At 36.3% G+C, this 16,503-nt stretch overlaps 1 protein-coding gene across 1 annotated transcript in view; it reads right to left on the bottom strand.

Annotated features, from left to right (window-relative positions):
- LOC142348161 (lactosylceramide 4-alpha-galactosyltransferase-like) overlaps positions 1–16,503 on the bottom strand; it is a 42,933-nt gene that overhangs the window by 24,882 nt on the left and 1,548 nt on the right. Inside the window, exon 2 of the mRNA XM_075399391.1 lies at positions 16,171–16,295. Coding sequence (XP_075255506.1) covers positions 16,171–16,283 — 113 coding nt within the window. The 5' untranslated portion in view covers positions 16,284–16,295. The remainder of the gene's footprint in view (positions 1–16,170; positions 16,296–16,503) is intronic.

Genomic DNA, 16,503 nt, shown 5'->3' on the forward strand with positions numbered 1-16,503 from the left:
AAAACAACAGCAGAAAATTTCTAATCACTTTAAAAAGAAAGGGTGCCATAGCCGATAAAAAAGATAAATTTGTTTATTAATTGTCAGGAAATCTCAAAATTGTCTCCTTAGTCAGCAAACGAAACTGGTAACTAATATAAATAAGAGAAAAAAAACAAAATCATGAAAAGAGCTAAATCAACTTATACAAATGCCAGTTTCTGGCATATAAAATTGTGAGTTCAAAAGGCAAAACCAACTTCAGAACAGGTTCTAATATTTTAGCATAAACAGATCTTAGATAAACATCTTTGTGTTCGATATGTTTTTCCATCGGATTGAACTGGTAAAAATATAGAGATCCCGTATTGAAGATCCGATTCGATATTGAAAAAGCTGTGATTAGAGAATAGTCGAATGATTTGTAAAGCAACGGTAAGAACATTGCGGATGTACAGTTACAAAACGCGAACTGCAAAGAGAAACGAAATATCCGCACAGATTTGAACCCTGATACGAACTCGGCGGTGTATAATTTTCCTCGTGGCAGCCAGTTGTGGGAGCAGCTGTCAAATTTGGTCCGCCGACTGGGGCAGTGGAAAACAAACTGCTATCCAAACTGTTTACAAGTGTACCAAAGGCACATTCAAACAGCCGAGCGAATCAGCAAAAGAACACCAACGGGTCAATTTGAAAACTTCTTTTCAGTAGAAGGGTTGAAATGCAAAACACAACACAAGCAAACAGGCAACAAGAATTGAATTGGTTTTTACAAGACAAGCTTGACAAGAGAAAAACTTTGACAGAAGAATCTAAAACTAAGCGGAGACCTGGCTACAAAATAATTGAAAATTTTCAACAAATAAGTAAACTTGTAATTAATTAAGAACAAAGTGTTAACTACTCATAAAGGGAACTATTGAAAAAGTTAGAGCGTCCTAACAAATACAATTCATATCCTCAAAATTTTTTTGAAAACAAGAGACGATTCGAAGCAGAGATCAGAAAAACCATTGACAAAGCTTGGCTTGAGTATATAAACAAGATTACGCAATAAAAAACATTTTTGATTCAGTCAAGACAATTCAGGAGGTTAACAGTAAAAATATTAAAAAACTCACACATATGGAGAATCAGTTTCACAAATTGATCAAAGCAACGCATTATCAAAGGATCCAGATAAATCAACAACTTGAGTGGTCACGACTCAATTGGGAAAATAAAAAATTTAGATCTAAAGACGAACGTGCTCAAATGCGACAACATTTTCTCGAAGTGGAGCTTGAGCTAGAGCGCATATTAAAAAAAATGGCAGTAAAGTACGATGGCCTACATTTACAGCCAGTCAGCTTGCGTGACAATACAACCCTCAATTGAGAACCAAAGAAAAAGTGTTTCAGACCGGACCGAGAAAAGTAACAGCATTTCGACCTCAGTGAGAACAAAATCAATCAGTTTTGGCAAACCGGCAGAGACAATGCACGATTAAAAAATGCATGCAATCGTTCTTCTGGCTGTGAGAACGGAGATGTTTCTCCCTAAATTGGATCTAGAACCAGTTGTATGCAATCCGGCTGCAGTCAACTCCTAGAAGTGAAACTCAACAGCTTTGAGGGAAATTCACTGGAGTGGCCTGACAAGTCTAGCATGTTTATCGTAAACGCAAACAAACGCAAAGTTCCTGATTCGGAGAAAATGATCCACATGAAGACGCTGCTAACAGGCCAACTAAAATCTGCAATCTCGGGAAAGAGGTACTCCGGACAGTTTACAGTGCTGCCTAGAGCAACCTAAGAAAAAAAGGAAGACCACGTGTAATTATGGAGACACAAATTGAGAGCCTGCAAAAAGCAAATCAAGTTAATCCTGATGATTCAGCAATCTCGATCTAATTTTCGCTTTTGGTTTCGAACTTTGCAGACGTACTTAAAGAGTGCCAACAAAAGGGTGATCTTCAATCGATCTCAGCATTGTTTAGGACAGTTGACAAGCTAGCACAAATACTGAAAGAGAATTGGTGGTTCTGTGTTGATGACAAGGACGACCACAGACCTCATTGAAGCTTTTTTATGAAACAAATATAAAGAATGGCAATGGCGCTTGAAGGTTTCTCAGCGTCTTAACGTGAGCAAAAACTTGAAGACAGAAGTAATGAAATAATACAAAAGGAGAAAAAAATTTTCGATAAGACGAAATTTTAGTGCAATTTCTGACGTAAAAGAAACATAGCCAACTGAAAGCGATCAATGTCGGCTTGCTGATGGAAGCCATCATAATTGAAACTGTCCATTTTGTGGGGAGGGTACGTGAGGGAGGGGGATAGGTACGTCGGGGGTAGTTTTTTGGGGGCGGGGTAGGTAGTTAAATGGGATCAAAATTTCACCTTGAATTACAGACTGTTACCAATTGCTAAACATGCTTAGTCATGAACAAACTTGCTTTCGGCTAAAAAAAACCTGTAGAATATCAATGCTCCTCTTCGAGTCGTAAGAAACCCATTTGAATATATAGTTCCTTCCCATCAAGAGAGGTCGAAAAAATTAAGAAAATATCAGAAACAACTAAGACAACTGCAAAAAATTTCTAATCATTTTAAAAAGAAAGGGTGCCATAGCCGACAAAACAGATAAATTTGATTATTAAGTGTCAGGAAATCTCAAAATTGCCTCTTTAGTCAGCAAACGAAACTGGTAACTAATATTAATAAAAGAAAAAAACAAAATCATGAAAAGAGCTAAATCAACTGTTACAAATGCCAGTTTCTGGCATATAAAATTGTGAGTTCCAAAGGCAAAACCAACTTCAGAACAGGTTTAATTTCTTAGCATAAACAGATCTTAGATAAACATCTTTGTGTACGATATGTTTTTCCATCGGGTTGAACTGGTAAAAATATAGAGATCCCGTATTGAAGATCCGATCCGATATTGAAAAAGCTGTGATTAGAGAATAGTCGAATGATTTGTAAAGCAACGGTAATAACATTGCGGATGTACAGTTACAAACGCGAACTGCAAAGAGAAACGAAATATCCGCACAGATTTGAACCGCTGATACGAACCGGGCGGTGTATAATTTTCCTCGTGGCAGCCAGTTGTGGGAGCAGCTGTCAAATTTGGTCCGCCGACTGGGGCAGTGGAAAGCAAACTGCTATCCAAACTGTTTACAAGTGTACCAAAGGCACATTCAAACAGCCGAGCAAATCAGCAAAAGAACACCAACGAGTCAATTTGAAACTCCTCTTCAGTAGAAGGGTTGAAGTGCAAAATACAACACAAGCAAACAGGCAACAAGAATTGAATTGGTTGTTACAAGACAAGCTTGACAAGAAAATGCAAACATTGACAGAAGAATCTAAAGCTATGCGGAGACCTGGCTAAAAAATAATTGAAAATTCTCAACAACCAAGTAAACTTGTAATTAATTAAAAACAAAGTGTTCACTACTCATAAAGGGAACTATTCAAAAAATTAGAGCGTCCAATCAAATACAATTCATATCCTCGAAATTTTCTTGAAAACAAGAGAGGATCAGAAGCAGAGATCAGAAAAACCATTGACAAAGCTTAGCTTGAGTACATAAACAAGATTACGCAATAAAAAACTTTTTTAATTCATTCAACACAATTCAGGAAGTTAACAGTAAATATATTAACAAAACTCACACATATGGAGAATCAGTTTCACAAATTGATCAAAAAAACGCACTATCGAACGATCAAGATAAAACTGCAACTTGAGCGGTCACGACTCAATTGGGAAAATAAAAAAAATCAGATCTAAAGACAAAAGTGCTCAAATTGCGACAACAACTTCTCGAAGTGGAACGTGAGCTAGAGCGCATATTAAAAAGATTAACAGTAAAGAACGATAACTTACATTTACAGCCAGTCAGTTTGCGTGACGATCCAACCCTCAACTGATAACCAAAGAAAAAGTGTTTCAGACCGGACCGAGAAAAATAACAGCAATTCGACCTCAGTGAGACCAAAATCAATCAGTTTTGGCAGACCAGCAGAGAGGTAATGCACGATTCATAAATGCATGTAATAGTATTTCTGGCTGTGAGAACGGAAAATTTTCTCCCCAAATTGGATCCAGAACCAGTTGTCTGCAATCCAGCTGTAGTCAACTCCTAGAAGTGAAACTCAACAGCTTTGAGGGATATTCACTGGAGTGGCCTGAGAGGTCTAGCATGTTTATCGTAACCGCAGATAAATGCAAAACCCGTGATTCGGAGAAAATTACCCACTTGAAGGCGCTGCTAACAGTTTACAGTGCTGTCTAGAGCAATCTAAGAAAAAAAGGAAGACCGCGTGTAATTATGGAGACACAAATCGAGAGCCTGCAAAAAGCAAATCAAGTAAATCCTCATGATTCAGCATTCTTGATCTAATTTTCGCTTTTGGTTTAGAACTTTGCAGACGTACTTAAAGAGTGCCAACAAAAGGGTGATCTTCAATCGATCTCAGCATTGTTTAGGACAGTTGCCAAGCTAGCACAAATACTCAAAGAGTATTGGTGGTTCTGTGTTGATGACAAGGACGAGCACTGACCTGATTGAAGCTTTTTTATGAAACAAATATGAAGAATGACAATGGCGCTTGAAGGTTTCTCTGTGTTTAAACGTGAGCAAAAACTTGAAGACAGAAGTAATGAAATAATGCAAAAGGAGAAAAAAATTTCGATAAGACCAAATTTTGGTGCAATTTCCTACGTAAAAGAAACGCAGCCAACTGAAAAAGATCAATGTCGGCTTGCTGATGGAAGCCATCAAATTTGATACTGTCCATTTTGGGGGGAGGGTACGTGAGGGAGGGGAGTAGGTACGTGGGGGGGCAGTTTTTTTGGGGCGGGGTAGGTAGTAAAATGGGATCAAATTTTCTCAAATTGAACTGTTCACCTTGATTTACAGACTGTACCAATTGCTAAACATAACAAATTAAGCTATTGTTAAAGTCGAAAGTTGGAAAACAAAGGTCTACAATCAAAAATGGAGGTAAAAGCTCGAATAAAAAGAAGTCAAATTTCAAGTCATGAACAAACTTGCTTTCTGCTAAAAAAAACCTGTAGAATATCAATACTCCTCTTCGAGTCGTAAAAAGCCCATTTGAATATATAGTTCCTTCCCCTCAAGAGGGATCGCAAAAATTAAGAAAATACCAGAAACAACTAAAACAACTGCAAAGATTTCTAATCATTTTAAAAAAAGGGTGCCATAGCCGATAAAACAAATAATTTTCTTTATTAATTGTCAGGAAATCTCAAAATTGCCTCCTTAGTCAGCAAACGAAACTGTTAACTAATATTAATAAGAGAAAAAAACAAAATCATGAAAAGAGCTAAATCAACTGTTACAAATGCCAGTATCTGGCATATAAAATTGTGAGTTCAAAAAGCAAAACCAACTTCAGAACAGGTTCTAATATTTTAGCATAAACAGATCTTTGATAAACATCTTTGTGTTCGATATGTTTTTCCATCGGATTGAACTGGTAAAAAATATAGAGATCCCGTATTGAAGATCCGATTCGATATTGAAAAAGCTATCATTAGAGAATAGTCAAATGAATTGTAAAGCAATGGTAAGAACATTGCGGATGTACAGTTACAAAAGCGAACTGCAAAAAGAAACGAAAGATCCGCACAGATTTGAACCGCTGATACGAACTCGGCGGTGTATAATTTTCCTCGTGGCAGCCAGTTGTGGGAGCAGCTGTCAAATTTGGTCCGCCGACTGGGGCAGTGGAAAGCAAACTGCTATCCAAACTGTTTACAAGTGTACCAAAGGCACATTCAAACAGCCAAGCAAATCAGCAAAAGAACACCAACGAGTCAATTTGAAAACTTCTTTTTTGTAGAAGGGTTGAAGTGCAAAACACAACACAAGCAAACAGGCAACAAGAATTGAATTGGTTGTTACAAGACAAGCTTGACAAGAGAAAAACTTTGACAGAAGAATCTAAAGCTAAGCGGAGACCTGGCTACAAAGTAATTAAAAATTCTCAACAACCAAGTAAAATTATAGTTGTTTAAGAACAAAGTGTTCACTACTCATAAGGGGAACTACTCAAACAATTAAAGCGTCCTAACAAATACAATTCATATCCTCAAATTTTTCTCGAAAACAGGAGACGATCAGAAGCAGAGATCAGAGAAACCATTGACAAAGCTTGGCTTGAGTATATAAACAAGATTAAGCAATAAAAATCATTCACAATTCAGTCAACGCAATTCAGGAAGTTAAAAGTAAAGATATTAACGAAACTCACACTTATGGGGAATCAATTTCACAAATTGATCAAAAAAACAACGCATTATCGAACAATCAAGATAAAACTGCAACTTGAGCGGTCACGACTCAATTGGAAAATTAAAAAAGTTAGATCTAACAATGAAAGTGCTCAAAATGCGACAACAACTTCTCGAAGTGAAGCGTAAGCTAGAGCGCATATCATAAAGATTGACAGTCAAGAACGATAACCTACATTTACAGCCAGTCAGTTTACGTGACGATTCAACCCTCAACTGATAGCCAAAGCAAAAGTGTTTCAAACCGGACCAAAAAAATAACAGCAATTTGACCTCAGTGAGACCAAAATCAATCATTTTTGGCAGACCAGCAGAGACGTAAGGCACAATTCACAAATGCACGTAATCGATCTTCTGGTTGTGAGAACAGGCAAACCAAGATCTGCAATCTAAGGAAAGGGTTACTCTGGACAATTTACAGTGCTGCCTAGAGCTATCCAAAAAAAAGGAAGACCGCGTGAAATTATGGAGACACAAATAGAGACCCTGCAAAAAGCAAATCAAGTAAATCCTCATGATTCAGCAAGCTTGATTCAGTTTTGGCTTTTGGTTTAGAACTTTGCAGACGTACTCAAAGAGTTCCAGAAAAAGTGTGATATTCAATCGATCTCAACATTGTTTAGGACAGTTGATAAGCTACCACAAATAGTCAAAGAGAATTGGTGGTTCTGTGTTGATGACAAGGACGAGCACTGACCTGATCTAAGCATTTTATGAAACAAATATAAAGAATGGCAATGACGCTTGAAGGTTTCTCAGCGTCTTAACGTGAGCAAAAACTGGAAGACAGAAGTAATACAAAAAGAGGAAAAAAAATCGATAAGATCAAATTTTAGCGCAATTTCCAACGTAAAAGAAACGCAGCCAACTGAAAGCGATCAATGTCGGCTTGCTGATGTAAGCCATTATCTTTGAAACTGTCCTTTTTGCAAGAACCTCAAGTATTAACTATTAAATATTAACGATTGACACGCCGCATTAAAAAAGCAACGCTTATGCTATGTATCGCTGGGAAAAGGTAATGCAATAAAGGATTGCACAGTCAACGCGTGCAAAATAAACGGATGTATCAAAAATGAACAACTAAATGCTACACACAGAACTCTCTAGGGACGAGGGCAATCACGCAATCAATGGAAGCGCTGCAACAATAAATCAAATTAAAGAAGTTACAAGCTTTCTTCAGATAGACCCTGTCTCAATCGAGAGTGGACCCAACCGACCGAACATAGATCTTTTTCGGCACCGATAATCCGCTAAATTTAGCCGAATGCAGGGAAGTCAGGATCCGAAATGCTTCTCCAATAATTAGGCGAAGGCATTCAAAGTATATTCACTCGAAGCATTTGTCCGCCCGTCGATTTCATTGAGAATTACAATCTATAAAAACAACAAAGAGAACAAAAATTTAAAGCACTTGAAAATACTTCCAAACAGAGGTCTCAATTTGATGGGAGATGGCATCATTCTAGGTGAAGATGCCTATGAACTAAATAAAGCATTAGACTACAAGATAGAAAAACGGTCTGAACCTGTCGCTGTCCTAACGGAATTACGATGTGTAGTCAGTGAACCATAAGGCGCAGGAGAAGAAAAATTTTTTTCTCATTTTAGGACGTTACGACGTTAAAATGGCGAAAAGTGCAATTACGGAAGAGGCTCTTTCAACCACAATGTGTAATAATGAGCAGATGTTGAATTCAAGACTTCTGACGCCAGTTAGCTCAAATGCTAGCAACTTGGAAGCTATAAAGCCAAACCAATTCCTGCATGGCAACACTTCCTCTTTGTCTAAAAGACAAAATATTAGCCGGGCCCGTTCTAATACATGGATTTATCGGCACTTTTCAGTTATCAAGAAGGATCAAAAGCCCTATCCGTGGATATTGAATCTGTGTTCTTGAAATTGCAAACTCCTAAACAATATAAAATCTTCCTCAGATTCTTATGGCGACCAAAAATGAACAAAAATCTGGGTGTAAAAAATTCATCGACAATTGCAAACTGCGCTCTGAAGCGAGTGTCAACCAACGACCAGGACGAGCCCCAATTGGCAGCAAAAGCAATTCTAAACAACTTATACTTGGACGAACTCATCGAGTCAGTCGACACTCCTGAAGAAGCAATCAATGTTTTCAAGCAACAGCAACATCTTCTATCCAAAACATTGACTTGAACTTAAAAAAAGTGGATCACCAACAGCAGTAAATTGACAACAGAAATCACAGAGGACTTGAGATTGTTCAGCAACACAAACCAAGTGGAAGTAAAACCCAGTAAGGTCAGTTCATTCGCGCTTGGAGTTCAATTGACTCTTGCTGGAGATGATCTGCAAGTTTGTAGAGGCAATAGCAAAGATGTTGAAACTCTAATCACCCAAAAGTTGATCTTGTCTCTATTTTCTTCAATATTTAATCGTCTTTGTCTGTTTGCAACATCCAATGTTCAAATGAGTACATTCCTGACGAGAATCTGGACCAAAAAAACGGCAAACTAGGACTGCTCAGTAGAAACTAACAAATAATTGGAGTTCCAGAAAAGACCAGTTTCCAGAAACTGCAGAAAACAACATTGGCAGAAGATAAGTCAGCACAACCAAGATTAAAGTGGAAATTCTTGTGTTCGCTGACGCATCGAAAGGCACAGTTTCTGCAGTGGCCGCGCAAGTCAAGGAATACTCAGCAGACTTAGCATTTGTAGTGGGACAATGCAGAGACTCATCAATCCGAAATCTTTCGAACCCAAGTTTAGAACTAGAGACAAACGACAGTCATGGCATTGAGATTAATCGAACAAACCTTTAAGCAACACGAATCATAGTTTCAAAATTGCAATCTTCGGACAGACTCCACTGTGGTTCTGCAGCAAACAACAATTTTTTGGGGTGAACCAAATTGCTGAGATATGGGATAAAAACAATTTTTCGCAGTGAAATCAATCGATTACTTTCAATAATCTAGCCAACATCGAGAGTAGAGTCAACAATGCTGATGAACTCAAGATAAGTGAGTGGCTCATGGGGCCGGCCTAGTCGAAGCAACAAGATAACAAATGGCCTGTGCAGGTGAATTTAATAATCGCTTCCGAAGGAAAAACGGAGAAATGGCCTTCAAATCCACCGAACAAAAGAAAAAAATTGTTCAATGGAAACAGTTCAGCAAAATCAATCGACTGGTAAACACATTTGCATATGTGCAGCGAGCATTGAGCAAAACAAACCCGGCAAAAGAGATAATTATCATTGAAGAGAAGTAAAAAAAAACCTGGGCAGCCATCTTCAGTTATTTCAGCAGAAACTTTTTGCTGATGAGATGAAATCTCTCGCGGTTGAAAAGGAATTACCCAAAAGCTTTAAAATCCCATAATTTTTGCCATGCATTGACCAACAAGGACTTTTCATGCCCATGGCAGAATAAGTAAATGTCACTTTATTTTCAAATGAAAAATCCAATACTGTTACATTGGAAATCTATTGTCATTGAACTGTTCATAAGAAATGAACTCAAGAACACTAATCACGAAGGCACTGAGTATCTCCGAAAAACAGTTCATCAGATGTTCTGGATCCTCGTCATTTGAAATGCTTTGGAATCGATCAAAAACAAATGCAATACGTTTCGAATAGGAAGAACCCAACAGTAGCTCCAGTAATGGCAGAGGTACCGGAAAAAAATTTTATCGCATCAACAGTGTTCTTCTTTAAACTTGGGGTTAGACAATTTTGGCCGCTTTACAAAAAAAATGGCGCAGAAAGGCAAATCGATGGTTTGTATTCTAAATGTCTAACAGTACAACCCGTCCATATAGATATAGTCTAAATATTGGATACTGACAATTGTTTGAAGGCATTTATGCGGTTCGGAGATCGAAGAGGCAAACTGTCTAAAATGCTCAGCGACCACGGGAGAGTTTTCATTGGTGCAGATCGAGAGTTCAACGGGTTTGACGTAGCATGGAACAAAGAAAGAATTGAAGAAAATTTACTATCAGATGGTATCAGATTGTGATTCAATCCACCTGCAGCACCTCATTCTGCTTGTTGTGACGCTCGCCTCAGTACTGCCAATTGACAAGGATGTTTTCACGAAAGAAAACAGGGCCAACGATGTAGGAGCTAAAATCGCAAAATTTGTTTGGAAGGAGAAAATAGGAGAAGCAAACTCTCATCTTAAGCGGTGGCAGAAAACATACGTCTTCATTAAAAAACAGCAACAATATTGCTAAAATAAGTTGGCTTGTGTATAAATAACGAGCGGCTGTGTCTGGCGTTTTAAACATTCTTGGGCAGCAAATTGTTACTGTGTTTTTCATTAAAAAATGTCCTTGAGCGGTAATTTGTCACAGTGTCTTCTATCTAAAAATTATTGGAGCTGCAATTTAACTGTTACGAACCCTGGCTTCTGGTATATTCACTCGTGAGTACAAAAGCCAACGCCAAGTTATGTTTAAGTTTAATGTTTTTTTGCATCAACAGGTCTTGAACCTATATTTTTGTCTTTGATTTGTTTTTCAATCGGATTGAGCTGATATACATATAGAGATCCCGCAGAGGAAAGATACAGCTAAAAAGCGAATTGAAAAAAAAACAAAAATCCGGACAGATTAAGAACCGCTCAAACCAACTGGGTGGTGTAAAATTTTCCAGATTAGGAGATCAGCCGTTTGAACACAAGTGGAGTCAAAGTTGTGTCCTCATTTGTTTGGAGAGCAAGCATTCCTGATATTTTTGGAGAACAAGCTGTCAGAAAATAGACCTCAAAGGAACTGATCAAAAACTTTAAAATTTAAACGCGTTGAACGAATAGGAAAACCAATGAGAATTGTCATTAATTTGATTCAGCAACAGTAGAACAAAAAAAACAATGAAAACGAGTGAAATTGTAGAAATCACTCTATTTTTAAAAAACAATATTCAAATTATTTAAACAGTTAGATAAGAATGGTAGAAGTGAGAGAGCAAAAAAATTCACTATTAGTTTCTTGAAATCAATTGGTGTCAAAACTGTTAAAGCTTGTAAGCTTGAATATTTAAGTACACCTAGGAATAACTCTTTATTCAGTCAAACAACTTTGACTTTAGATGGACAAAGTGACAGAACAGCACATCTATCAAGATGAAAAAAAGCTAAACAGTCATTAGTTTTCTTCTATAAATTGGTTGCTTTGAAATGTATAAAAATAGTTTGAATCGTATGGATTAAGAACAAAATATGTGACTATTTACTGACTCAAAATCTGTCATTAATCAGAAGATAAACAAAAAAGCGGTCAAAATCAAAAACAATCGCGGCATTTGTTTTGAAAAGTTTGCTGAAACTGTTTGTTTTAAAGTTCAATTGGCAAATGAACTCACGAATGTCTGATTAGTGTGCCCTTGAGACATCTCCTCAACAAGATTATACAAAAGGACAACAATATAATTTTCAAAATAGCAATTGTCAAAAACTTAATAATTGTCTTCTTCGAAAAAAAATGGGGTTAATTTGACCAACCCATGAATCAGAATTTAAATTAAGAGGCAAAATCACATACGTCTTATTAGACAATTTGGAAAGTCAGAGAAACCTGCCTTTAATCGGCTAAGTGTGGGAACAGCATACCCTAGAGCAGGTTGATTGGCACCCAGGGCTGAAAACACTCAAAAAAATAACAAACCTTTTCAGAATTTTTAAAAAATTTATAGATTTGCATAGACTTGCATGTCTATGTTTTAAACATATAATGCCGAACTGGTCATAAAAAGGAATCATGTTTTGCAAAAGACCTGTATCAACTTTCACAAACTTCAATTTTAGACTGGTGCTGCAAAAATTCAACAAAAAAAGAGAAACATTGCCACATTTTGCGTTCAGAAACTCTAAAAATGACATTCTGAACTTGAATTACGGGCTTTCTAGTAGCTTCACCACTCTAAGCACTGGAGAGACAACTAAATGCGGCTAAGGGCCTCTAATGAAACTTGGTGCCCGCTGAACTCCAGCTGTTTATCCCGTTTTGAAAGCTCAAAGTTGTGAAAGAAGTTGTGAAAACATCTAAAAAAAACTGAGCACCTATACAATCCAGTTCTAGGATTGTGAAAACTTAAAAAAGGCGAGTCATCAACTACAATTCCAAACATTCTCAGTTACTGAACAAAAAACTAAACTGGACTAGGAGCGAATTGTGAAATCCATTAAAAAACATAGTCAAAAAGCTATAGAAACTACAGTTATTCACGAGTCAGATTCTGGAACGTCAATTGAAAACCACTAGCTAGGAAGCGATTTCTAGTGCAAACAATTTTTTCTGACTCTACTCTAGAATTAGAGCAAAAAAGTAAATGAAAGCATCAGTAAATCAATAAAAATTAAAAGAAAACAGGACAAGTCTTGCAGTACGATCTCTCGAATCGATTTAAAATTTAAGAACTACTGTATATGACCAGCAGACGAATTGCCTAATGCCAGCCAAACAGACAAAAATTCTCACAAGTAAATTGAATAACAAAAAAGGTGTTGCTGAAATTCTTGACGTTTTATTCTGAAGGCCAAGTTCTGATCTCCTTAATCGTACCCATTAACCCACGCACAAGCATTGCAAGAGTTTTTTGGCATCTACAGAAAATTTCAGGAAATAGGATAATTTTTTTTCAAAAGAAACTTAAAATTACAAAAAGTTATTGAAACTTGCTGAATTTCGCGCTAAAAATATCTTATAAATTATTTTTTGTTTGTGGGATCTATCCAGTAAAACATTGAAAAGACCTGAAAAAAATTCATTGCCCATCTAAATCAATAAACTATATGACAAAAATTTCAAAAAATTTGAAAAAAATATAAATCTTTTCAACTTTTTCAATGTCTCCAGAAACAGTACTGTTACTCGATTTCAATCCTAAAAAGGTTTCATTTTCGATAAACTTCAGTAAAATTGAAAAAAGAAAAAACTTTAAAAACGCGAAAAAAAATGCAAAAGAATGGATGACTTTGCGTAAACATATTGCCCAAAGAAAGGAGGCAAAAAGCAATTATGCCCTTCAAAATGTCATTATTGACAATGACAAACGTCGATTCATGACTAATCAGACAAAACTCAGATAATGACAATTATGTGTAAAAAGTTTCACAACGTTGGTCTCCAAAACTCCAATAAAGGACATTTTACAACTTTGAATTAGTGCCTTTCTACCAGCCGTAGCAAAATAGGCACTTGAAAGACCACTAAAACCAGCTATGGGCTTCTAATGAAACCAGCTATGTGCGTCACTGGGTGTTACCTGTTCATCCCGTTTTGAATTACCTGTTTATCCCGTTTTGAAAAATCAAAGCGATGGAAAGTCGTGCGAAAACATCCCACAAAAAAGCCCCTATTCAATCCATTTCCTGCATTTTAAAAACGTTTTTATTCGAAGTGCTTATAACAGGTTTTTTGTAACAGGAATGGCCAGGTTTGTACAGACGCCAAATCAAAATGTATTAAGTTTATGTGACCTTTTAGTGTAAATTTTTTAAATAGAAAGTAACTTTTTAAAAATTAGTGCAATTTTAAAACTGCTGCTTAAGATGGATTTTCATTTTTGGGGCAACGTTTTGTTTGTGGTGCAATTTTTCTAGCTGAACTAGTAGATTGTTACAGTCCTAATGAGTTTTTTGAAACTTGAGCGTTCAAGTCCCTGACTAGTAATTTTGGAGTTTAAACTCCAGAAAAGGAGTGTGTTGACTTCTGGTTGTCTTAATGCTGGCAGAAGTTCATTTTCCAATTTCCAAAAGTAATTCAGTCTTTTCCATTTTAGAAAGCTTTGAATAAACAGGATGAAAAATTATGCTATAGTATAGCCCTCTCAATAGTATGCCCTCACTCACTAGACTGGGGCAAAAATGGAGAAAGATTCAATAAATCCATCAACTGAAATTCAACTTATCTCAAAGTCGTTGCGATATTCATTATAAAGGTTATACTTCAAAAACTTTGCAATATCAGCCAGATTTAAGTTTTGTCAGAACGAAAGTATATTTTTGGTAGTTTTTGACTGGTGACACGCGGTCAAAACTGTTTTTGACGGCTTTTTAGGCCTAATAAAAGATGGGTTTTGACCGTTTTAAAGAGTTAACAAAATACAGTTTTTGGTTTTTTCTTATATTTTTTTCTGGAAAAACAGTTTCTGGTATTTTTTAACCGAATTGGCTTTTTTTGATTGGTCGTTCTGGAATACGATCAGTCAATTTTGAACAGTGTGCACTGAACTGTAGCCCTACTATAGTCTGATCGGAGGTCAAATAAGTCTGGGTCGGTCTGATCAGAGGCTATTACGGCCTGGACCACAACATGGGATGTCCTCTATCCGAATGTCAAAATCTGACTGTTAATAAAATCAGACAAAATTGACCAAATTATACATCAAAAAAGATGCAAGTTTGTAGTTGGAGCGTTTTGAAGCATAAGAAAGACAATCAAAAGCCATAACGATGGAAAATTTACGTTTGAAAAGACTTCTGCGCATTTTTCTTTTTTGGGCAACTGTTGTCCTCAATAAAAACAATGTTAAGATAGACGTGGAAAAAAGTGACGAACAGAGAATGGTTTTGACCGTCTTGACTACGGATAAGCTTAACAATTATCCAGATTTAGATCATGTATTAGCATCAACCAATGTTGCTCAAATTTTAATAGTATTTTTCTGAGACCCAAATCAAACCATATATTTTCCTTGTGAACCGAAATTTGCGGTAGTTGCGATTGTTAATTGTATTCATAATCCACGATTAGTTTTACGACTTTTTGTAATTAGTAACCAAATATGGGTAGTCGCAAATTCTAATTGTTCTCCTAACCCACAATCAGTATTATACAGTGCATCTGTGAATTTCAACACCATTGACGGACAGTTGAAAAATTGTCTTCTACACAATAAGAATTGACAAGGAGATTTTCGTATAATTGACACCACAATATTATTTCTCCAACTAACTTGTTTAAATCTCCTTTTTTGTCCCAAATCACAGCAAATTTTGTGAAACTGTGTGAACCATGAATTTAAAAACTAGGTCGGGCTAAAAATAACTGTATTGAGGAATCAAAAAGACAAGAAGAACAGAAAATAGCTCGTTGCTCTTACAATGAAGAAAAGACAAAGCAATGAAGCAATATTTTGCGATCTCTGAATAAATGCCATATTACGTTTTAAAGGTCCAAAAAAAGCAAAACTCAATTGGTTTGGCATTTTGTGGAAACTAGTGACTTGTTTTGTCAGCTTTCTATATTCTGCATAAATTTTTTTCATAATGGAATGTAATTAATTAAAACGTGTCAATAAATTATTTGTAACTTATAAAAAAAGGTCAAATTTTGCTAAAGTTATTCACGGATAAATTTAACCGAATTCCACTTTCTTGAGAATGTGATTGGTTCAAAACTTTCTTGCCCGAATTTTATTGGTAACTACTTGAAAACCAATTCAAACATGGAATTATTCTTGTCAACGGTGCAATGGATAATTACTAAATTGCTGATTTTATTGTCTTCCTAATCCACAATAATTATCTAAAGAGACATTTCCAAAATTATTCAACAATTAGATTTTGTTTCATTTTAGACTAATTGAAAACAAGTTAGTAATTAGACTCTTCAACTGTGAAAAAAGTGAAGCGTGGGGAAAGTGTCACTATTTTCACGCTAGACCCAGAAACGCTCCTTGGAAAGCCCACTTGCGGCTATATCCAGTTTTAAGGCATAATTGAACTAAATTCGATAACCGTAACTAATTTCCACACGCACACAAAACTAATCTTAAAACATGGCAGGTGAAAATAGTGACAAAATTTCTCGAGAAACCGACATTGACCACGTAATGCTGTCTATTTTTGTGCAAATATCATTACTACTGTTAGTCAAAGGTACTCACGAGTATCGATAGTCTATGACGAGAGAATTCCGTATGCGTGTCAAGTCTTTCAATGTGAGAACATCGGTGTCAAGATAGAAGCCCCCATATTTGTACAGTAACGCAGCTCTCATCAAGTCGCTCAGCTACCAATCGAAATGTTCAGGGAAATTTAACAATATATTTTTTTCAATGATTTAAGAGTTCTACTTTTTTTCACCCCTATTCATTTAACCCCCTATCATTTCTCCCCTCTATCATTTCATCCCGCCAATTAGCAGTCGACATTAAAGGCATGTTTTGTCATAATTAGGTGGATAAATTAATCGCACATTCGGTTGTGATGGTTTGATA

This window comes from Convolutriloba macropyga, chromosome 10, assembly GCF_964194025.1.
Source record: "Convolutriloba macropyga chromosome 10, txConMacr16.3, whole genome shotgun sequence".
NCBI classification, from domain to species: Eukaryota; Metazoa; Xenacoelomorpha; order Acoela; family Convolutidae; genus Convolutriloba; species Convolutriloba macropyga.